Genomic DNA, 23,824 nt, shown 5'->3' on the forward strand with positions numbered 1-23,824 from the left:
TAGATAGAAAGGTTTTTCCCCCAGAAACTGGGGTTTTTCGTCCAGCAAAACAGGCATATTGATCACAGAACACATGCAATTTACAGACAAAATACATATATGGGAATCAACAATAAAACAATGTGTTATTGAGTTCACATTACGATATTTTCACAATATGATGGTGTCTCTGGAACAGATTAATATCATAAAGCAGGGGTCAACTGTGTATATAACAACTGTAAGTAAATAAATAAAGGATGGACAAAGAGAGGAGTGAAAAAGAAAAATAAATATATTTGGTATTATGGACCAGGGACACTGCTTAGGCATACAAACCCTACAACCATAACATATAAATAGTGATATATTGAAAGCGTTTGCCGCTCATGTATACTGTAGATTCGATAGTAACAGCCTTCTCTTGTACACTTTCAATATATATATATATATATATATTTTTTTAAATTTTTCTTGAACAATGCCAGCATTTCAGCTTTTCTTAGTGGAATGCAGTACTGTATATTGCATGCAACTTATTGTATATAACCTTTTTAAGGTAAAAAAATGAGTCTTTAAAACATGCTTTTGTTTTACACCGTATATTTAAAAAAAATAATTCTGCATAAAATTACAAAAAGCTATTTTAGACATAAAATAGAAAGGTCAATCTCAGTCTGTTCTGTTTTCCAGTTTAAAAACCTTTAAGTGCATGAAATTTTGCACCTGTGCATGCACGTATATTTCTACTTATTATGTATATAAATATTATATAGTATGAACCAGAGCTGTGATGCTCAATACGTTCTAAGTTGATATCAATATTTGTAAAATAATAAGAGGAGTTTACCTCAATATAGTACGTAGAACACTTCCATATGATACTCTCCTTTTCGTTTTAATTTCTGGAGAGTATCATACGGAAGTATTCTACATACTATATTGAGGTAACCTTCTCTTATTATTTTACAAAAGTATATAAATATTGTATGTTGCTTCCTGCAGAGTACAGCCATTTGGGGAGAATATTGGATTTCGTGTTTTCTTCTTCACTCTATGAAGATAATAATAAATCTTTTAAGACCAGCTAGAGTAACACAGTACATGTTTATTGAACTAGTGGAAGAGGCAAAACAAGTAGGCTGAAACTTTAAACAAACATTGCATTGGCACTTGTCTGATATATTGCTACTCTTCGGGCAAAAATCAAATAGTTTCATAGATGGTGGCCTGAGTTCTTGTAAACACTTTATATACAAAAACTAAAAAAAAAAAAGCACTTCAGAAGTTATTTTCATAAAAGTTTTACTATATTTAGGAAGGTAGAAAAAATTTCACAGTTTTAATCATTGCTTAATGGTTCATGTGATAATGTTATTTTCAATGGGCATAAGGTACTACTGGGTTAAATTATGAAACAACACAGTATAGCATGTTTACTTATCATATTGTATTTTTTATTTGTGGTACCAAAATTATAAAAAGTTGGGAACTCATGGTCTACCTGTATACAAACAAAGAAAATGTAGGATTAATGGAATTATTTTACAAAGATTTTCCAGTGAAAATAACAATGATCTTTAAACTTTTTATATTTCTCATGGCTAGGGACACCACCTAGAACAGCAACAGCTACCTTAACTGTGGTTGTGAGTGATATTAATGACAATGCCCCACGTTTTCTGAGGGATTACAGGCCAGTTATTATGGAACATTCTCCGCCCCAAAAAGTAGAAGAAATATTGGCAACAGATGATGATGACAGATCCAAAGGGAATGGTCCTCCCTTCACCTTCCGAATGGATCCTAATGCTCCTGATATCATCAAGCAGTTTTTTGATGTGCAGCATGATCCAAGTAAGTTATGAACAAAAATTTTAAGGTATCTAAAATATATATGCATGGATAATCTTACAGGAGTAAGAAACCACACTACTGTATATAACAACATTAGGATGTTTATCATGGAAAAAAATTTTAAACATAAAGTAAAACAATTCAATTAATTAGATTAAGATAAAGCTGACATTTAAAGGGCTACCTTTCCTTCTTCTTCTTCTCTGAGTGTAGTACCACACAGGTGATAAGTTACTCTGGGTTATTGCTGCCTATATGTAGTACCTGGCATTTGTCAATGTTAAACTTCACCTACCATTTCTCAACCCATTGACCCAGTTTTCTTAGACCTTGTTGCAGAAGCTCGCCCTAATTTCTCTCATTAACTGCCCTGAACCTTTGTATCACCTGAAAACTTAGACATTAAGCCTGATATACCTTCATTGATTATCATTGATAAATTTTGAAAACAACATTGGGAACAGCACTGAACCCGGGGGAACTCCACTAATAACATTAGTCCATGAAGAGCAGTGCCCATTGATTGACTCTGTTTTCTTAACCACCACTTAACCATCCCTTGATCCATAGCAGTAACTTGCCCTTAATGCCACATTGCTCCAGTTTGTATAGCAGTCTTTTATGTGCAACAGTATCAAAAGCCTTCCTGAAATCCAAATATATTATGTGCAAATTACTTTTTTGCATCTAGTTCCTTGGTGACTGCATCACAGTAACCTATCAGATTGGTTTGACAAGCCCTTCCCTTGACAAATCCATGCTCTGATTGCAGTATAATTGCATGCCTGTCCAAATGGTCCTGCATTACTGCTTTAACCAGTGATTCCATTATTTTCTCTGGAACAGACATTAAGCTAACAGGTCTTTAATTACTTATGTTGCCTTTTGATCCCACTTTATGAATGGGGGAATGGACTGGAGGTTCGCAAATGTATCATTTGCAAATCTCCAGTCCATAGCCCCCCCCCCCCGAATCCAAGGAAGCTCTCACAGTTATGGCTAAAGGTTTGCTTTCCTCCTTTGCTGCCTCCCTTAATATAATTGGACAGATTCCATCCAACCCAGACATCTTTTTATGTTCAGCTTCAACAATTTTCCCTCCACTTTCCTTTCAGTTATCACAAACTTATTTAGTTCTTGTTAGAGTTTTATAAATTTCTGGCATCCCCTTCCCTAAAGAATACCTCATGTGTAAATGTAGATGCAAAATACCTATTCAATTTGTCCACAATCTGAGCAGGGTCACCAACAGTTAACCCACTGACATCAAGTGGGCCAATGTAATTCAGTCCCTTCCGTCACCTGTTAATATAAGTATAGACGTCTTTGCTGTTTTTCTTTACATTTTTTGCCAGATTCTTCTCATAAAATGGCTTAGCTTGTCTAACCTCCTTTGTGACTTGATTACAGACTAATTTATATTTACCATAGGCTTCTGTATCACCTTATAGTTTATATGCATCTCATGCACTTTTCTTCTCTGCCACGTGTCTCAGTAGTTTATCTGACATCCATTTAGGTCTAAGCCTTGAACAGTATTTCTTTGTTGGTATGAAAATCCTAGTAACTTCTTTGATTACTTTCCTGAATACTTCCCATTTATAATTTGCTGTTGGTAACATCATCAGTTGGTCCCACTGCACAGAATTTAAAAATTGAGGCCACTGTAGTCACATTTAAGAAGGCAAAAGCCTTTACCCTTGATAGTAGTTATGTCTTTAATTAAATTCCAAATTGGTTCACTGTGATTGCCACCAACCAGTGGGTCTTTTACCTGCAGATTCTTAATGCATGAAGAATTTTGAACCATATCAAGAGTATTGCTTTCTATTGTTGCCTCTCTAACATGCTGCTGTGGAAAACATTCATCCAATAAATTATTTTACAAATCCAATAAATCCACAAAAGTGTTTGCTAGTGTGCGAGTGACCAATCCACAAGTTCCAGTCACTATCTGGAAAGTTAAAATAAACATTATAAGACATTCCAATTTACTGGTCCACTCTGTTTCTTTGTACTCATCAGAGTCATTAGGCCTATAACACACTCTTACTCTCATTTTTGCTTTCCCAGTGCTTATGGCACACTAAACTGACCCAACATTGTACTGGCCAGCCATGTCAACTGGATGCACTTCCTTGGATTTTATGTGCTTCTTAACTAAGATCATAACACTCTCCCACCTTCCTATCCTGTCTTCCCTTTCTGTGTTCCTAGAATTGATGCACATACAAGTATACATGAACCTGCTCTTACTCATTTACCCTAACACAGCCCATGTATTTACTTATTTCGTGATGAATCCCAGAAGTCCTTGAAATCCCAGCATTTTGCTTTCAAAGTTGCTGCTCATTTCAATAGAAGCTGTGCAACTTTCATCTCTGCCTGTGGCTATTGTTAATCTATTAGGCTGTGTATCCCTCCCCCACCGAAAGGTAGCAGTTTTCTGACCCACCTAACACTGCATCGATAGCATCAACAAATATTTTGCACCCTTTCTATTTAAGTGTATTCCATCCCTGTAGAAGCAGTCTTTCCTGTTAACAAGTACAGACTACTCTGAGAAAAATGCTACCTCATCAGCCTCGTGCAATTTCTCCAGAACCTAATTTATTGACAAGGCTCTCGCCATATACTTCCTCCTATGTTGTGGCAGAATTGCAGAAACTTTCAAATTTAACCGTAACTCATGACTTTTTTTCAACTTGGAAGGTCGAATAGAAGAAACAATTTTGATATTATATATTAGACTTTAGAAAAACCATTTGACACAGTTTTGTGTGAGAGGTTGGACTTAAGAGTATATTGTTATTATCAGCAGGATCCTAAGGTGGAATGAAGGATGTCTTAAACAGAGAAGGCAGAAGATTGTTATAAATGCTAAATCTTCAGAGTAGGCCAGAGTTATAAAGTGGATCTGTTAAGATTTGGTGATATAGCCACTCTTTTTTTCTGATTTTCTTGAATGATATTGATGAGACAATATAAAGGATAGGATATTGAAAGTTGCAGATGATATAAAGGTTTAGTAGATTGGTAAATGAAGGAAGTCAGGCTGAGCTCCTTCAGAATGATTTGGACAAGCTTCATGGATGGTCAAAGAAGTGGCAAGTATTTTTAATGCTAGCAGATATAAGACTCTACAGTTGAGAAATTATAACTTGAGAATAACCTACCTATTAGGTGGGGTAGAGTTGGAGAGTGAGGCAAAACACTTGCGTGTTGCTGTACAATATCAGAAGGGTGCCATGCAATGAAATCAAAGCCAGAAAAGGTACATAGTACCTTATGAGTGATCATATTTCTTTCATATCAAGAGAAAGAAGTTATATTCTCATTATACAACTGAATGGTAGAACATTATTATGCAAGTTAGAGTGATAGCCTCCATTTTGTGTGTAGCTATAGGCAAAACTATAGGCACTTCACTTCACCAGGAGGTTTTTTGGCATCGCACTATACACCTTTAAATAAAAACACTGCAACAATCAGTATATTGTTATTTATTTAAAATGTGTGCCATTTTCTAATCCTATGTTTTTAAGCACTTGTTAAAAATGTCTTTCTTTAGTTATGTCTAGGGACCATACCTAAAGAAAGACATTGAATTTCTTGAAAAGATACAAAGAGATGGGCTGAGAAACTCATTGCTGAGAATAGCAAAGATACATCAATATCAGGAAAGAATATAAAAATGTGTCACAGAGCTTAGAAACTTGGGAAGGTTTAATTGAGATGTATAAGATATTGGGGGTAGTAAAATTAATGATGGAATTTTTACATTGAAATTGGGAGACAAAAATCAAGGGACAAGTACAAATAACTTGATAACCTCTGATAGACTGAACTGCAGGAGGTTTATATTTGTCCAGCATTTTATTGATCACTGGAATAACCTGCTTTCTGGGCAGTCTTCAGTTCATAGTTTAGTGAAATTTGGAGGTTAGTGTCTTCTGGAAATGGAAAAAGTATGATGAGTGGATATAATTGTATGAGCAATTTTTTTTTAACCAATGCAACAAAAACATACCTTTATAGCATATTGTAGCCTTTATTAATACTTAATAAATTAATACCAATACTAAAACAATCAGTGTTATTCTAGACATGGCCATAATGAGAATTGACATGATACCTATCTTTGCCCTTAAAGTGGCAAGCTTTTTGTTGGGGAGACACATCAAACTCATTGTTCAATAGAATTCTCATGCAATTTGCAATTCCAGAAAACTGGATCAATTATAAGGTGCAAGAGTGATTTTGTAGTTACAGCTCTGGGTGAAAGGTAGTCCTTGCACCCAAAGTTGTAACTGCAAAATCAGAAACTAACTTCAGATTTATCATAATTTTCTCTCCTCTTCTCAAGTGCGTCAAAAATGCCTTCATAGAAAACTTTCTGTACACATCCTCCAGTCATGCATTATGTCTCAAACATCCATTCAGAACATTCTTTCTAGTTGGAATTTAGTGCATGTCTGTCGTCTTACTCTGCATTTGACTTAGTCCAAGTTCAAACCTTATGCAATTATTGAGTAACTGCTGCAGAATGCTGGAAAGGCCTACATATTCCACACAATCAATCTATAAAATAAATTCCTCCATTTCACTTCATCCAGTGGAATGGGGATCAGGCAAGCAAGGAGTGGAATGCTGCAAGGAGGAAACTCTGTTAATATTCATCTTCACTGCCATCTTTGTTCTGTTGGCGAAGGTAAAGAAAGCCAACATGAGAAACGTTACTCGAGAAACATCGGATAACTTACACGGAAAATTAGTTTCTCAATATGGCACTCTAGCGCTGCTCGCTCGGTAAACAGACAGTAGGTGTTATCGGTCCGGAGCAAAGTCGAGAACAATATATTGATTAACAGGTAGGTATGACCAGGGCGGGTGCTAGGCTGGAAGTCACCTGCCTGCAAAGCTGAAATGGGAACCCCTTGCATTGCAAGGCGGGTGCCCCCAAACATACTAACACTTCAAAACGGCGCACATCTTGTAGTGGCACCCGCTTGCAATGCAGGCCCGCTTCCGCCAGCCCTGGGCGTGACAAACGATGTGCTGATTGGTGCACGAGAACAACACACGATTACATCAGTTTAGTAGCACTAAGAAGCACTAATGGTAACTTGCCCTAATGAACGCTTTCCATAATGGTGAAAAAAGGTCAAGTTACCTGCAGGGGCTCATATCTGGTGAGGCTTGGCACACCCAGGGTCCTGAGCTGGATATCATCATTCTTCTCTTTCTTGGTGATTCCTCTATCTCTCTCTCTCTCAAGGTAACTCAGAAAAATTTTTTGTCTGGTAGAGCATAAACTTGAGGCTTCCTTGTACCATATGGCTAATAATAAAAAAAATAATAAATAAAATACCTCCACTTGAATCCCATGGAAGCTTGAACCTCTCCTGAAGTGGAGGGGGTAACATAACCTTTTTTCTTTAGAATCAGTCATATTTAGAAATACATTCATAAAAAAAATAAATTTTTTTATGACTGTATTTTTATTTTCTTGTTCAATAATATGCCTTAATGGTGAAAAAAGGTCAGGTTGCCTCCACTTGAATCCCATGAGAGCTTGAACCCCTCATGAATTGGAGGGGATAACCTAACATTTTTTCTTTAGAATCATGGGTGGACTAGCACATAAATTCTTTATTAACAAAATATTAATTTTTTATTACTGTACTTTTATTTTTAAGGTCAGGTTACAAAATATAACGAAAAAATAAAAAAACCTTTTCCTTTTTTTCGTAACAAACCTAAATCAACAGTATAGTAAAAACACTCATGAATTCCAAAAATCTGCTTTTAATAATGAGAAAAAAACATAACGAAGAACATAAAAATGAGCAGAATGAAACTTTTATTAATTTAGTTTTCATCAAAAAATCAACCAATGTTTTATTTTCCTTACAAATTTTTTCCATCTTTAAAAGATTCATCACTACTATTACTTGTTTACTGTTCATCACAAAACTATTATGCACCGTTCTTTACACTTAAATACACATTATAATGCTAACCAATGACTACACAGTAGCTTGTCATCTGTTGCGCCCACCACCAATCATTTCATCGTTTGCTATGCCTACCCTGTCAATCAATATATCCTTCTCAATTTCAGCTCCAGACCAATAACACCTACTGTCTGTTTCCTGAACGAGCATTGCTAGAGTCCGGTGTTGGGAAACTAATTTTCCACGTAAGTTATCTGATGTTTCTCGTTGTTCTCATGTTGGCTTTCTTTACCTTAGCCATTCTGTTCTCCTTCTATTTCAAGATTCTTTGCAGTTGATATTTTTTTTGCCAACTTAAAGTTCCTGTGACCAACTCAACACAACCTTCTCAACCAGCAACTTGAAAACTTCTGGTGTTTTCTAAAAAACTATCACTGGATTTTCTTTAGGCTTTCTGAAAAACTCAAAAAAATTAAATATATATTTTTCCTCCTAAGAAACAATCTCTGTTACTCAGCCTGTGCTTGTGTATGTGGCTGGTCCCAAGATAGCTTATTTCAGTTCTTGGAATAAAGCTGGATTCTAGGCTTAACTGTGGCTAGCATATTTCCCTCCTCCCTTCTAAAGCCCTTTGAGTTTTTCAGAACCTAAAACTTGACCCATGTTGAATTCACAATAAGACTGTGATAATAAGGCATGTGATCATTTACATTTACTTATTCACTGTTTCCCATCTGTGGTCTGGTACTCACTCAAACACTGCTGTGGTATTAAGTACTGGATTATGTTACAGGATGCTGAACAGTGAAGGCATTTATATGCACTTCATAGCCAATAATCTTCAAAAACCTGGGTTATATCAGTATCACATAGAATTTGAATCTTAAAGATGTGCCTTACTCATTCTCTGTAGTCATAAGGATTACATCCACATATGGGAAGTGACAGGCTGGAGAATCACTAGGAGCTTGCTCAGATATGAAATGAATCTCAATAAGACCAAGGCGCCTCCGTGGCCAGGTGGGAAGGAGCAGCAGTGCGTAGCATACGCTTCTTAATTAGACCGGGGTTCGAGCCCGTCACCACCAAATACGGAGGATGCGGAAAGGTCAGGGATTGACCACCACATATCCCGGAGCAATATGGCCTTAGTTGCTAATGCTCCTAAATAACAAACATCAATAAGACCAAAACTTTTGAAAGTTGGACTTCAGTTATAGGCAACATATTTATTCACCTGGAAATGGTGTCTGGTCTCTGGTGCCAATTTTGCATACTGCAGACCGAGTAGCATCTCTAAATCCATGAGTCATCTATCACAGCAATGACTCTTTGAATTTTTATTTAGCTTGATTGAAATTTTGTATTAAACTTATATGGCTGTTGAATATGGTGCTATCTGTTTAACTTACCCTCTGGTTTCTGTTGTGGGATCACTGTAATTGTACCCTCTTACAGTTATTAAAGGAATTTATTATCTTTCTTTACATTAAAATAATTTTCCTCCTATTGATATTTATTCAGCCAATGGGAGAAGAGGGATGCAGATTTTACCACAGTAAAACAAGCTTCTGTTTTAGCATGATCATGCTAGATAAATCTCGTGCACGCATTTTGTTTAAATATATATATCTAGTATGACCACGCGGTACCATTCCTGATTTCCATATGTAACATATTTATGTATTCATAGCTGAGGAATTCATAGCTGTCGAAAGCTGCTGTAAGTATTTTATTTTATTTTATCAAAAGAAGCGAGCGCAGCCCCCTAGTTATTATTATTATAACTTGACCTCAGATTATATTGTATTCAGATTATAATATTAGCAAAATATCTTTGCAGCTATTTTGCTAATATTCACTCTATGATAATCAAAAAATTCTTTTATGAATTAGTGAGGAACTTCCTTCATAGAGGTAAATAATTAATTCTTATTGTGTATGTGTGTGTGAGTGCATGTGAACACATATGCTAACATTTATGTGTAGACATTCTTATGTATTCTTGTTTTAACAGCTGGAGCTAATGGAGATGGGATGGCTATTGTAAGTTCAAAAGAAAGATTTGACCGTGAACAGCAAAAAGAATATCTGGTTCCTATTGTTATAAAAGACAGTGGTACACCTTCAATGACTGGGACAAGTACATTAACTGTAATTATTGGGGATATGAATGATAATCGTATGCATCCAGGCAGCAAAAGCATCTTTGTCTATAACTTCAAAGGTAGGCATATTATGTTAATGGTTATCAATTGATAAAAAAATATTAGTTTATATTTTATCAGATGAAATACTTACTTGTGCATATTTTAATATTGCTTTATACACCTTTTATAGATTATTCAAATTATAAACTAGTGAAGGGAAACATTGTGTTCTTTGGACATTGGCGATTTTTCCTTTAATTTTTTGGCCTGGAATTTAATATTTTCCATGGGAAATTATTGACTCTTTTTGAATCAACTCAGAAAATGAGGGTGAGGACATTTTTAAAAAATTTTGACTATCTGCTAATATTCTTAGTCAAAATATCAAATTGCATTGTTACAAATTTGGATAAGAAATTGCTTACTTCTAAATTGTTTAATATAATTTTTTGAAAATATCACAATTGTAGAATTATTCTTTTATTTGTATTTGATCAATAAAAAAAAAAAAAACTTAAGTGCTAAATAATCATATTCATACACGGACCCATAATAAGTTTCTAAAGGTTGCAGTGTTAAAATTAGCCCATGTGCTTAAGTTGAAGGAGAAAGAAGTGTAAATTTACTAGGTGAAACTAACAAAAATATTTGTATGTGGCTGTGTTATAACTTATAACAGTTGGGATATAAAAACTAATACTAATACAGTAGGGCCCACTCATATGGCAGGTTAGTAGGTTCCAGACCCCCGCTGTAAAGCGAAAATCGCCAAAAAGTGGAACATAGCCTTTTTTTTTTTTTTTCACTTGCGAATGCATATAAAAGCCTAATAACATGTTTACACTAGCATAAGCTGTAAAGAGACTGAATCGCCAACAATAAAATGGTGCCCAACGCCCTTCTCGGACGCTTCTGCTGAAAACTGCCGAAAAAAGTGGAACAAGTGCCGATGTTATTTGGTTTTTTTTAGGAGCATTAGCAACTAAGGCCATATTGCTCCGGGAAATGCGATGGTCATTCCCTGACCTTTCCGCATCCTCCGTATTTGGTGGTGACAGGCTTGAACCCCAGTCTAATCAAGAAGCGTGTGCTACGCACTGCTGCTCCTTCCTGCCTGGCTACAGAGGCGCCAACAAGTGCCGAACATAATGAACATGGATATAATCAAAAACCACCATATTAGCAGAACACTGATAAGCTGTGCCCTACTGTACTAAAGATATCCACTATGACTGTTATGAAAGTTGATATATTTCTTTTTTATAATTCTTGACTAGAAAAAAAAAAAAAAATTAAAAATTCAGTGAAGAATATTCATGCATGAATATATTGTAAACTTTATTTCTTTCTTTATATATTTACATATTTGGCATTAATATAATATAACACTTGGAATTAATATAAGTGTAATATAACATTTGGCTTCATATAAATATAATATAATGCCCATGTCACACTATATGCTAAACTATAAATAGCAGTACACTGATACATAACAAGTATGTAATGATTATTCTCAGCCTCACAGTTATAAGAAAATTAAAGCAGGAGCTCAACAAATACAATGTAAGACAAAAAAAGACTCATGGATCCAGTTTTTCTCCATCCTTATGACAGAAAAAAAAATACCACATTGATCTGGAATAAAATTCAGCAGTTTAGTGGAAAATGTCCTCTGACTCCTTCTCCAGTTTTAATGAAACAGAGAGGAAATACTTACCCTCAAAGAGATAGTAAATTCCTTAGCCAAAAAAGTGTCTACCTCATTATCATCATCATATATTAGATCCAACAAACTAGAACAATACTAGAAAGGTAGAGAAATTTTAACACAAGTCGCTTCTCTTACTTATAATCAGCCCTTTACGATATCTGAATTAAAAGAAACCATAAATAAAACATCCAATAGCATTACTGTTTCAGATGGGATATGCTACCTAATGTTACACCACTGAAATAGTTGCTGTTATGAATATTCTACTAGACTTCTTATCCTTATTCCTGGTGACATTGACTCTCTTTAGCTATTCCTAAACCGCCACATAACTACCAGCCCATAGCCTATTTCATGGATCTCAAGTGGTAATGAGGTCAAATCAGTACAGTTTTCAGTGAAATGTATATCGACATTCGATCTTGTTATCAGAACCGAAATGAAAGTTTGGAATGCATTCATTAGGAATGTACATCTTATCATGATAAATCTGGACATAGAAAAGCCATTACCAGCATAATGCGGAAAATATTTATAACATTGAGCTTGTGGAGTTATCTGCTGTTCCTAATCAACTTTCTTCCAGTAGAGAACCTTGAAAGTCCAATATTGAAATGTTATTTCCCTGAATTACATTCAAAAAGATTCATTCTACAAGGTGTAGTTAACACCATGCTCTTTGCAATCAGAATAAATATCACAAAGGAAGATATTCCAAATACTACAGAAACATTTTTATATTGATGATCTCACTATTTCCTGTTACTCAGAAAATATGAATGATATTGAAAGTCAACTTCAAGTCTTAATCTGGATGTCAAATAATGGCTTTTGCCTTTCTGAGAAAATTCCCTCACTGTCTGCTTCTGTTAAAAACACTGACTTCACCCTGAAATTTAATGGCTGAAAAATAATATTATTTTGCTTCCTAACAATATTCCTTTTCTAGGTTTAATATACAACAAACTCAACTTCCTGCGGCACAATTTCCAGGCTGATCAAAACATCGGAAACCCGTCAAGTGGGTATAAAAACTCCCATTAGAAGAATGAAAGATTTTACAGATATTTTATACTATGACATGAAGTGCTGGTCGATATATTCGGTTTTATTTGTATCTTTTACTAACCAGTCTTGTTTAGATAATGCTTCCCTTGTTGAATCTGCTAGCAAAAGTGTTCTGCTAAAGCTTAACACTGTTCATGTCCTCTAGATAGTTTTGGATATTTTTAGAACCTCTCCAATGTGAAGCTTAATGTATAGAAATGAATAAACACCTTAAAATTGAAAATTGTAAGGTGTTTATTCTCTCCAACTCAGGATGACATTTTTACTGAATTATGAAACTGAAATTTCCTCTTCCATTGTGGCCCATGCCTAATAAGTGGATTAATTGTTATGAAATAAGCTCAATAAGAATAGACCCACTGGACTTAAATTACTGGAGTTAATGAGTTATTGGAAAATAAAACTAGTCAACATTCTTCAGGAAATGAATGCACTTTATTCTGCAATAGTCTGAATATGTGCCCCTTAGTGATGACTATTTTCAGCAATAGGAAAAGCACTCAATTCAAAGTTGCACATGGTTGTATGCAACCCTCTCATTTGCCACTTCCCAATATTATGAAATGTCCAAACATGGATGAAGAAGTGATATTTCCAAACTTTTTTTGTCCCTGCATCTCATAGACAAAGTTACAAGACAAATGCAGTATCTCTTCAGCTGAACTATATGCAATCTTGTTAACCTAAGAAGACATCAACACTGCATCTAACCTGTAAGCCATAAGATACTGTATTTCCCCATGTATAAGATGCACCTTAATTTTGGGGCCCGAAATTTGAAAAAAAATGTATTACATAAAGTTATTGAACTCAAGTTTTATTCATCATAAAATTCATACAACTCATCACTGTCAAAACTCCCATCCATTAGCTTGTCCTCATCTGTGTCTGATCCATTAGCTTGTCCTCATCTGTGTTTGAAATGCCACACTTCTTAAACGACTTGACAATGATCTCAATCTTGATATTATCCCAGGATCTTTTCACCCAGGTACAAATTTCTCCTATAGTTGGTTTCTTCACTGTTCCTGCTAGTGTCAAATTGTCCCCAGAAGACTTCATCCATTGGTTCCATTCGTCTCTCATGGCAGCTTTGAAGGGTTTGTTAATGCTGACATCAAGTGGTTGGAGCTGGGATGTCAAACCTCCAGGTATGATGGCAAGTTTTGTTTTTTGCTCTGCAGCAATCTTCTTTGTATTTTTTGTTATGTGGCCCTGAACTGATCAAGCACCAATAGGGCAGGTTTGTGTAAGAGCCCACCTGGTCTGCTCCACACTTTCTCAAACCAGATCTTCATCTAATCCTGATCCATCCAACCCTTGTCATGAACGTGGACAATCACTCCTCGAGGAATGTCTTCTTTTGGCATTGTTTTGCATTTGAAAATCAGCATAGGCAGCTTGGTTCCGTCGGCACAACAAGCTAGAACAACTGTATAATGGCTCTTTTCATGTCCACTTGTCTTCACAGTTAGTTTTCACTCCCTTCTTATCAACAGAAATTTAACGTCTCCCTCCTTGACGGGTGCCAAGTCCAAATTACGTGAAATATCACAAATAGAGACGTAAATTAACTACAATAAAATAAAACCAAATTAACAAAAATAGACTGACCATTATTACCCATGGTCAGTCTATTTCATGTAATTTGGATTTGGCACCCGTGTTAAATTTCTATGTAATTGGCATCTAAATTTAATTGATTATTTTTATTATTGTTCATTTAGATTTTCTAAATTATTTTGGAGATTTTCTGCTACAATATTTTTTGTCTTGTTACCTTTTTTCTCTTCCCTCCCTGTTGGTTTGATTATTATGTTTATTTTGACTATTTTTGCTCTACTGTTTTAGCAGTTGGACAGACAACTTGAGTAGTCGAGACTCGCTAATTTCTTACTGTTTTCGCACGAGTTTTATTTTAATTTTATCTTTTAGTTTTATTTAATTTTAGTTATATTTCAAGCATCATATAGAGGAAGATGCATTTTCATATCTCTGATGTTCTTCCCCCAACTGTGGGGGATGGGTACCTGTCTCCTCACCCCCTGCCACCCCCTTATTCAGCCTGGTGAGGCATGGGCCTGCCTCATTGACTTTCTGGGGTCGCCTTCTCTATCGTCTCTGTCTTTCCCCCAGCCTTGTCTCCCCCACTTGTCTAACTCACAGTGCACACCCCCACACAATTTATCAATTGATAATGTCCAAATTTAAACCTCACTTACATAAACCTCTCTCAGCCTTTTATATTCTAGCATTAACCCCCCCCTCACTCCTTTTATTTTTTCACATACGCCCTTGCCACTGAAATCTTTGGAAACTAGGTGGCAGGGATTGCTAGAGTACTAAATAACATCTACTGGGTACCTGACCTCCCCCCCCTGGGGCCAAGTGTGGTAACGGTGTGTCCCAACAAGGGCACGGCTAAATGGTCAGAAGAACAACGGTACATAACACTACATCCTTCCACTCCCCACACACTTTTTAAATCTCTGGCCTTCACAGTGTTCTGTGCTACACAAACAGAGTACACAACATGGAGATTAGGGAAACGCCTGGTGCCGTTAGACAAATAACACACTTTTCACTTTGCATGTGATGTTTGCTTTACATTTTTATTTTCCTTCATTAATGATTTTGTTTTCAACTATTGTTCATTATTCAAATGTGTGTGTGTGTGTGTGTGTGTGTGTGTGTGTGTGTGTGTGTGTGTGTGTGTGTGTGTGTGTGTGTGTGTGTGTGTGTGTGTGTGTGTGTGTGTGTGTAAACTGTGAAAAAAAAAAACAAATGAAGATGTAGCTAGCATACATACAAGCTGCTGTGATGACTGAGTGAACAAATTGAGAGACCATAACAAAATAGCATGCTAAGCTGCACAGTAATTTCACTAGAATTTATATTAAAAAAATAGAAAACAAAATTAATTATAAAAAAAAATAGTAGTACCAAATTAAGTCAAAATAAATTTTAGAAAACCAAAAGAATAGGCAATGCCAAGAATGATTTAGAAATAAATTATATACAGCTACTGACTGAAGAGACTACCTTAACATAAAATATATTGTGAATTATCACAATATGGATACTTGGATTTTAGGAAAGCTTTTAATACTGTTGCATATGGGAGATTACTGTACATGTTGGAGCAGTATGGCATTAAGACAAGTTGCTACAATGGATAAAAGGATGGTTGATTGAGAGAAGACAGAGTGGTAATCAGGGGAACTTCTCTTCATGGACTAATGACCATGAAGAGAAGTGGAGTTCCCCAGTGGTCAGTGTTGTTTTTTGTATTTATCAATGATATTGATGGAGGTATATCAGGCTTAACATCCAAGTTTGCAGACAATATGAAGGTTGGTAGGGTTGTTAATGATAGTAAGGGTGGTACACTACTGCAGCAGGATCTAGAAAAGTTGAGTAGATGGGCTGAGAGGTGAAAACTGAAGTATAACATTGACAAATGCAGAATATTGCATATGAGTAGCAGTAACCCCAGAGTAACATACCAACTGTGTGGTACTACACTCAGAGTAGTGGAGAATGTAAAAGACTTGGGAATTGTGCAGTGAGATATGAAGTTTTCTGAGCAGTGCAGACAGGCTTGAAGAGTGGCTCATGGGGTCTTGTCAGTGATATATGAGGTGCTACCCAGATGTTCCCGAAATTTGAATGTTGAGTGGGAAATATGTGTAGCATGGACTTCTGGCACTAGGTAACACTGAATGCATCCTTTGTGAATCAGTGTGCCACATGGCATCGGGGTGAATAAAGTCATTGAATATTTATGCGCAGTTCTTTGGTGGTGTGTTGTGCATAGTTTGCGATTGTTGCGATGGCTGATGTGAGAGAGAGCAATGTGCTTGCATCAAGTTTTGTTTCCTTCTTAACAATACAGCAGCAGAAACCCATAAGAAGTTGAAACAAACTTTTGTTGACAATGCTTTAGGCTAGATGCAGACTACTGGTTGAACTGTTTTAAAAATGTTCAAATGTTGGTTGATGATGACGATGGGCATCCATCATCGAGCACCACCCCAAAAATGTCGCAAAAGTTTGGGCGGTGATCCGTGAAGACTGCAGGCGAACTGTCCACAACATTTGTGGCATTGTAGGACTATCATATGGCACATGTCAGTGGATTTTGTTAGATGAGTTGAACATGAGAAGGATTGTGGCCAAGTTCGTGCCACAGTTACTGAGTGAAGACCAAAAGTAGCATCACATGGAAGTTAGCAGAGATCTTCAAGAATGGGCCAGGAGTGATCAAAACTTCCTTTCTATGGTTGTCACTGATGACGAGAGTTGGGTATATGGGTATGATCCAGAAACCAAGCAACAATCATCCCAGTGGAAGAGCTCATCTTCACTCTGACTGAAGAAAGCCCATCAAGTGAGGAGCTTGTTTGATTGTTATTTTGTTTTTAGGAGCATTAGCAACTAAGGCCATATTGCTCCGGGGATATGCAGCGATCATTCCCTGACCTTTCTGCATCCTCCGTATTCGGTGGTCATGGGCTCGAACCCCAGTCTAATCAAAAAGTGTGTGTTACGCACTGCTGCTGCTCCTGCCCACCTAGCTACGGAGGCACCCAAGTGAGTAGCAATGCAAAAGCCAGGCTGATCTGTTTTTTGGACATTGACAGGATTATCCATAAGGAATTCGTCCCTCCTGGTCAGACCATATACGCAAAGCTCTACTGTGACATCCTGAGGTGGCTAAGGGAAGCCATCAGGAGGAATCATTCAGAGAAGTGTCACACAAAGAACTGGGTCCTTCATCATGACGACACACTGGACCACACATCTCTCACTGTGGCATAGTTTTTGGTATCCAACAACATGACAATCATCCCCACCTACCCCTTATTCACCAGACTTAGCCTCCTGTGACTTCTTCCTCTTCCCAAGAATGAAACTCAAGCTGCTGGGCAAAGATTTGACAGAGTAGAGTCAAATCACGGGAGAAGCGCTGGGAATATTATTTACACTCTCAAGGGGACTACTTCGAAGGTGATGGTGGTGAATAAGAACCAGGATGAGTATAATTTATTTTATAAATACATTTTAGGAACTTTTGGGTAGCACCTCGTATAGGAATTGTTCTAGCAGGATAAGAACATGATTATTCCCTTGTATAAGGCAATGGTCAGGCCAAACCTTGAGTACTGCATACAGGTCTGGAGGCCTCATTTTAGGAAACATATTGAGCTACTAGAACGAGTACAGAGAAGGGCAACGAGATTAGTGAGTAGAACAAAGGGTTGTTATCAAGATAGGCTTAAGTTCTGCAAATTGCAGTGTCTGGAGACTAGGCACCTGTGGGGTGGTCTAATTGAGCTGTATAAGGACTTGAATGGTTTGAGCAAGCTCAGTGCTGATGGGATTCTTCCTCTTGCTCAGATTCCGCACCTGAGGGGACATAAATTCAAATTGAGAAATTAAACAAATTTAAGTACTATTCTGAGAGGTGGAATGTAAGGCAAATTCTGGGGCCTATAATTTTAATTCTTTTTGACAGTGTTATAATATTATAGAATTATAAGTTATAATATTATAGAATTTTTAATCTTATGGAATAATTAAAAATAAAAGGTGAAGGCCAATAAATAATGATAACTATAAACTAGAAAAATTTAAATAGCAGAGAAAAAAAAAATTAATTGGCAAACTATTCACATTTTGAGAATGGTTTGGTCCCACTTCTGTAAATGATCTTAAATGGCATTTTCAAAGATACCTTATATATTAATTTATCAGTATAACTTAAATGAATTAAGTAATATGAATTAATACTTTTAGGGCTTTATTAATTTCAATTAACACTTCTTTCTTTCATACAAACTATTTCTCATCTTTTATCATGCGTATACAGGGTGGCCATAATTTAAGTATCCCTATTCAGAGCTCTCTGTAGCTCTAAGTAATAAGCGGAATGCCACCAAAATTAGTAAGTAAACTATTCAAGGCATGGGGAGAAGGATCCTGTGAAAAAAATTAGTTCCAAAATCTGCCAATAGTGGATAATATGGTGCTGTACAAGAGGAAAGACATGACAAAGTACCAAAAAATAAATAACTAAGACAAACCTTAATGAAATAAAATTTTTATTTGTGCTCTTTGCAAAAAAAACAGAAAGAAACTGAATTGCACTAAAGTTTTAAATCCAAACTAAAAAATAAGACACCTAAGAAAGCAGAAAATTTTCATAAATCTGAGTTAATTTAATTTTCCCAGCAGCAAAGAGCTATAAAGGCACAACGTGAACATCGCAAGCTATTGGATGAGACATTTTTATGCAAGATGGGGCTCCTCTTCGTATCGCATGACCAGTACAGCAGCTTCTCCAGCATCACTTTACTGCAGCAAGAGTCATTGGTCATTTGTTTCCCATTGCATGGCCACTACCACTACGTTCACCTGACCTTACACCGTGTGATTTTTGGCTGTGGGGTCACCTCAAGGCTAATGTCTGTCGAGGAAGTATCCCTAACCTGCCTGTCTTATTAAAGGACAACATAGCGCAACATGTGCAGAACATTACTCCAGAGATGTTGCATTCAGCAGTGGAGCACACTGTGCATTGAATGCAATTTCTGGTCTAGAACAATGGTAATCATATCGAAAACCAACTCGACCATCGGGAGTAAACTGTGAGTGAGTTTGGAGCCATGAAACCATTTCCTCTGGCAGTTTAGTTGTTTCTTTCTGTTTTTTAGCAAAGATCACAAATAAAAATTTGTAATTTCATTAAGGTTTGTCTTAGTTATTTATTTGTTGGTATTTTGTCATGTCTTTCCTCTTATACAGTGCCATATTATTCCCTTTCAGCAGATTTTGGAACTATTTTTTTTTTTCACGGGATCCTTCTCCCCATGCCTTGAATTTTGGTGAATTTTTACTTACTAATTTTGGTGGCATTCCGCATATTACGTACAGCTACAGAGAACTCTTAATAGGGATACTTAAATTATGGCCACCCTGTGCTTTGAAGTTTAATATTAAAAGTGTGTGCGTGCATGCGTTCATGTAGATATATTTTCACTCAAAAATCATTGAAAAAATAGTTGTGCAGTAGTCATCCAATTAGAAATAATCTGAATGCATTGGTTCATCTCCACAAAAGAGAAAAGAGATAATTGTTATTTTTGTTTCTGAAAAGTCAGTTAACTGTTTCTAATGTATATGGTGAAAAGCATATTAAACAGTTATTATAACTGAGAAAGAGAGATATGCTAAACATAGGTCCTGACATTTTTTTTTTATAACATAGGTGAATCCCCACCAACACCTATCGGCCGTGTTCATGTGGAAGATCTTGATGATTGGGATTTACCAGATAAAAACTTTTACTGGGAAAATAATGTAGTTCATCCAAATTTTGATTTAGACAAAGATACTGGCATGATCACCATGAAAAATGTGACAAGCGGTGGGACATACTTTCTACGATTTCTCGTTCATGATCGTGTTCATACTCAGGAAGTTCAAGCTAATGTATCAGTAACAGTAAAGGAAATTCCTGAAGAAGCCATATATAATTCTGGCTCCATTCGAATATCAGGTAGGAATTTTCATTCAATGTTAATGATGTCTTCCACTAAATGTTCATTTTTTGCAAAATTATTTGAAATTTTTTGTAACCAATCTCAAAATGATAGCATTATTACCAAGCTGGACATGGACTTCTTAAAAAGTCCTGATCTGACAAAGTCAGAAGGACTTTTTTCCAACTTTAATAATAATGTTGTTGTTAGCCAGTGCTGGCCTATTTACCTTTTAAGTTGCAATTTCATCTTACAGTTTCAGTTTCATATAATTTCAGAGCAACTATTCTCCTGCAGTGGATAAACAGCTAACAACAAATTGCTAAAAACAAATTTTTTTGTTTTTAAATGTGTTTGTATTTAATATGTTAATCCTACTAGAAATTTTCCTGTTGAGGCTGGCTATTACAGCTATTGGAATAATTTGTATCTACATTCTCTAAAAGAACTAACAGGTGTAGTTAGTTCTGACTGTGTATATATTTTTTGGTGTGCATTGCAAACTGTAGATATATTTTCACTCAAAAATCACTGAAAAATTAGTTGTGCAGTAGTCATCCAATTAGAAATAATCTGAATGCATTGATCCATTCTCCACAAAAGATATAATTGTTATTTTTGTTTCTGAAAAGTCAATTAACTGTTTCTAATGTATATGGTGAAAAGCATATTAAACAGGCATTATGTAGGCATTATAACTGTGAAGAATAATACTTCTAAGTGGAAAGTAACAAAACTTGAATGCAAAAATGTATTGTAAAAATAAATAAAATAAAATTTAATGTTAAAATAACTAACTAAAACATAAATAACTAAAATTTAATGTAAAAATAACTAACTGCTCAAGAACGGGTTTGCCAGATTTATAAGGGACATATTTTGTTCTGACACTAAAACTTTCCTCCTGTAGCTTATCACAAAACAATTATGAAAATAAAAGGATTATATAGTTTCTCTCTTTCACTTCCAAGTCCACTTCACTCAAGCCTGACTCTCATAACCATTATATAAAATAAAATTTTATAGGCGCATTTTAGCCGCAGGAGCTCTTGCGCCAAGAATTCTTAAAACAAACAAACAAACTGACTCTCATTTCTCAAACAGATTTCTTGTTGTCTGAAAAGAGTTTTTTCTTTGAATGACATGAGTCAGCCTGAAGTGATTGAAATGCTACATGTCCTGCAGTTATTGATGCCTTGTGGACACCAGCTGTTTTCTTTTCCTATGTAGATTCTGTTAATATCCCCTCCCCATTATAGAAGTATGGGTAATTACCATAGCAGCTTAAAAGTTTTCTTTAATTTGCTTTCCATCATACGTAGAAGTTTGTAGAAGTATTGAACCATTGATGCTCTTGGTTTTATAGTAGGTTTGGTTTATTTTTTGCATATTGCCATTAAAGTAGATCTTCAGAGCAGAGATTACAGGTTGTGGTATCCTCATTTAATTAATTTCTCACATTAAGTGAGCTAATAGAACCACTTTGGATTAGAATTAATAATGGAAAATGATGCAAGGAAGCAAGCTCATACAGCATCAACCAAAAAAAAAAAAAAAAAAAACTTGCATCACCGCTCTATCTCTCCTAATAATTTGCAAGATCTTTCCTTAATGCAGCAGTTGTGGTACTAATCTTATAGCTGAAATGTTGGTGCAGCATCTGACAGGTGCCATTGGGTTTTTTGTTTTTCAATTTCTGTAAAAAAACTTGTGTACTTTTGAATTGTCCAAAATTGACAATTCAAAGAAAAGGTGAAATATTTCACCTTTTATTTGAATTTCACCCTTTCTTAAAATATTGTTGTACTTACTGTATTTTTTTTAAAATTTATTATTTTCATCACTTGTTATTTAAAAAAAAAAATCAGAAAAAATATTATTTCTTGTGAAAATTAAAAAAAATATATATATGTTAGGTAAAAAATATAGACTTGAACATATTATCCAGATCAATTTTTCAGTTGAAAAGACCAGTAAGTGCATGAAATTTAAAATGTGTGCATGTATTTCTGCTTATTACATATATAAATACTTCTGAAAAATTTTAAAAAATATATTTACATATTAGATACTATTCCAGACTTCAGTTTTAAAATTTCATTTCAAATTTAGTGTGGTTCACAATGTGCAACATGTGATACCTACTTATTTTGCTTCCTGCAGTGTAGTGCCCATCTTGCTTAACTTAACTTGTGGGGCTGAAAGGGCAGTTAATCTTGAATGTTAAACACACATGAAATTCAAAGTTCATAGTAAAATCAGTTCCCATGGTACTATTCATGAAAATGTGTTACATAAATAGTGCTTGTGGTTAATTACTTGCAGCAAACTGAAAGAAAATAATTTAGGAATTACTGCAGTAAAATTTTAACTAGATTTGGAAAACTAGAAATAATTTCAGATTTTTAATCATTAATTAAAAGGTAATGCAGCAGCATTATTTCTGAAAGTTACTTGTCAGATGCCGCACATCCACTGCCAAGTTAAATTTATTTAAACTATCTGTTTTTATAACACTAAGTGGAAGTTTTACCCAACAATTAATTAATCTGGCTGAGAGCAAATTTTCGTACATCTTAGCTGCAATCTCCTTTTTTTTAACCCCCCCCCCCCCCCGCTATGTGTGTCATCTGAAAAAGAGTAAAGAAGCCATTAGAATTAAGTATACTGAGTTAATTTAAAGATTAAAACACTTCAATCAGGTCTCTGGTTGCAGAGACCTGATTGAAGTAAATCGAGACTAACTAAGTAACTAACTGAAGTAAATAAAAAACTGAAGTAAAATAGAAAGTATAAAAATAAAAAATTGAAGTAGTATAGAAACGTGAACCTAGTTTATATACATGGCAGTTAACAGAAGACATCTGTGAACCTCCTACAAAAGTATCACTAGCGGCTCACATCTGGTGGGTATGGGCTTGGCACACTCATGGTCCTGAGCTGGATATCATCATTCTTCTTTTTCTTGGTGATTCTCTCTCTCTCTCTCTCTCTCTCTCTCTCTCTCTCTCTTGGGGTAATTAAAATTTTTTTTTTTTTTTGGCTGGTGCAGCATAAGCCTTAGGCTTCTTTGCACCATATGGCTAATAATAATAATAACAGATCACATTAGCATTAGTAGAGGCATATGATGCAATAAAGCAAGCTTATATAGCATCAGCCAAAACAAAAAAGAAAACCCTTCCTGTTTCACCCATCCATTCACTACAAAGGTTTGTCTGGAAGTTTTATGGAAGTTTGTTCCAGCTGTCAACTACCTGCTGGCTAAAGGCAAACTTCTGCACATCTATTCTACAACTGTCTTTCCTCAATTTGAATTTTTAAGGGGAAGTCTTGTCTGACCAATTTGATTGGATACTATGATGTGGTCAAAAAGGAACTGGATGCATGGAATAACTTTGAGATCATATATTTGGATCTTCTTATTATTTTTATTAGCTATATAGTGCAAGGAAGCCTGAGGCTTATGCTGCAACAGCCAAAAAAAAAAAAAAAAAAAAAAAACGAGAGAGAGAGAGAGAGAGAGAGAAAAGTAGAAGGGAATCACCAACAAAG

The 23,824-nt window shown here is 35.6% G+C and overlaps 1 protein-coding gene across 6 annotated transcripts in view; it reads left to right on the forward strand.

Annotated features, from left to right (window-relative positions):
- The window catches only part of CadN (neural cadherin), a 1,307,274-nt gene that overhangs the window by 1,162,908 nt on the left and 120,542 nt on the right, over positions 1-23,824 (forward strand). For all 6 annotated transcript variants that reach the window (XM_090383767.1, XM_090383766.1, XM_090383769.1 and 3 more), the window contains 3 exons: positions 1,588-1,836; positions 9,811-10,020; positions 19,996-20,286. In XM_090383767.1, the coding sequence (XP_090239893.1) occupies positions 1,588-1,836; positions 9,811-10,020; positions 19,996-20,286 (750 nt within the window). The remainder of the gene's footprint in view (positions 1-1,587; positions 1,837-9,810; positions 10,021-19,995; positions 20,287-23,824) is intronic.

Source organism: Mastigoproctus giganteus, chromosome 10 (assembly GCF_048544385.1).
Source record: "Mastigoproctus giganteus isolate SK-2022 chromosome 10, ASM4854438v1, whole genome shotgun sequence".
In the NCBI taxonomy this organism is placed as follows: Eukaryota; Metazoa; Arthropoda; class Arachnida; order Uropygi; family Thelyphonidae; genus Mastigoproctus; species Mastigoproctus giganteus.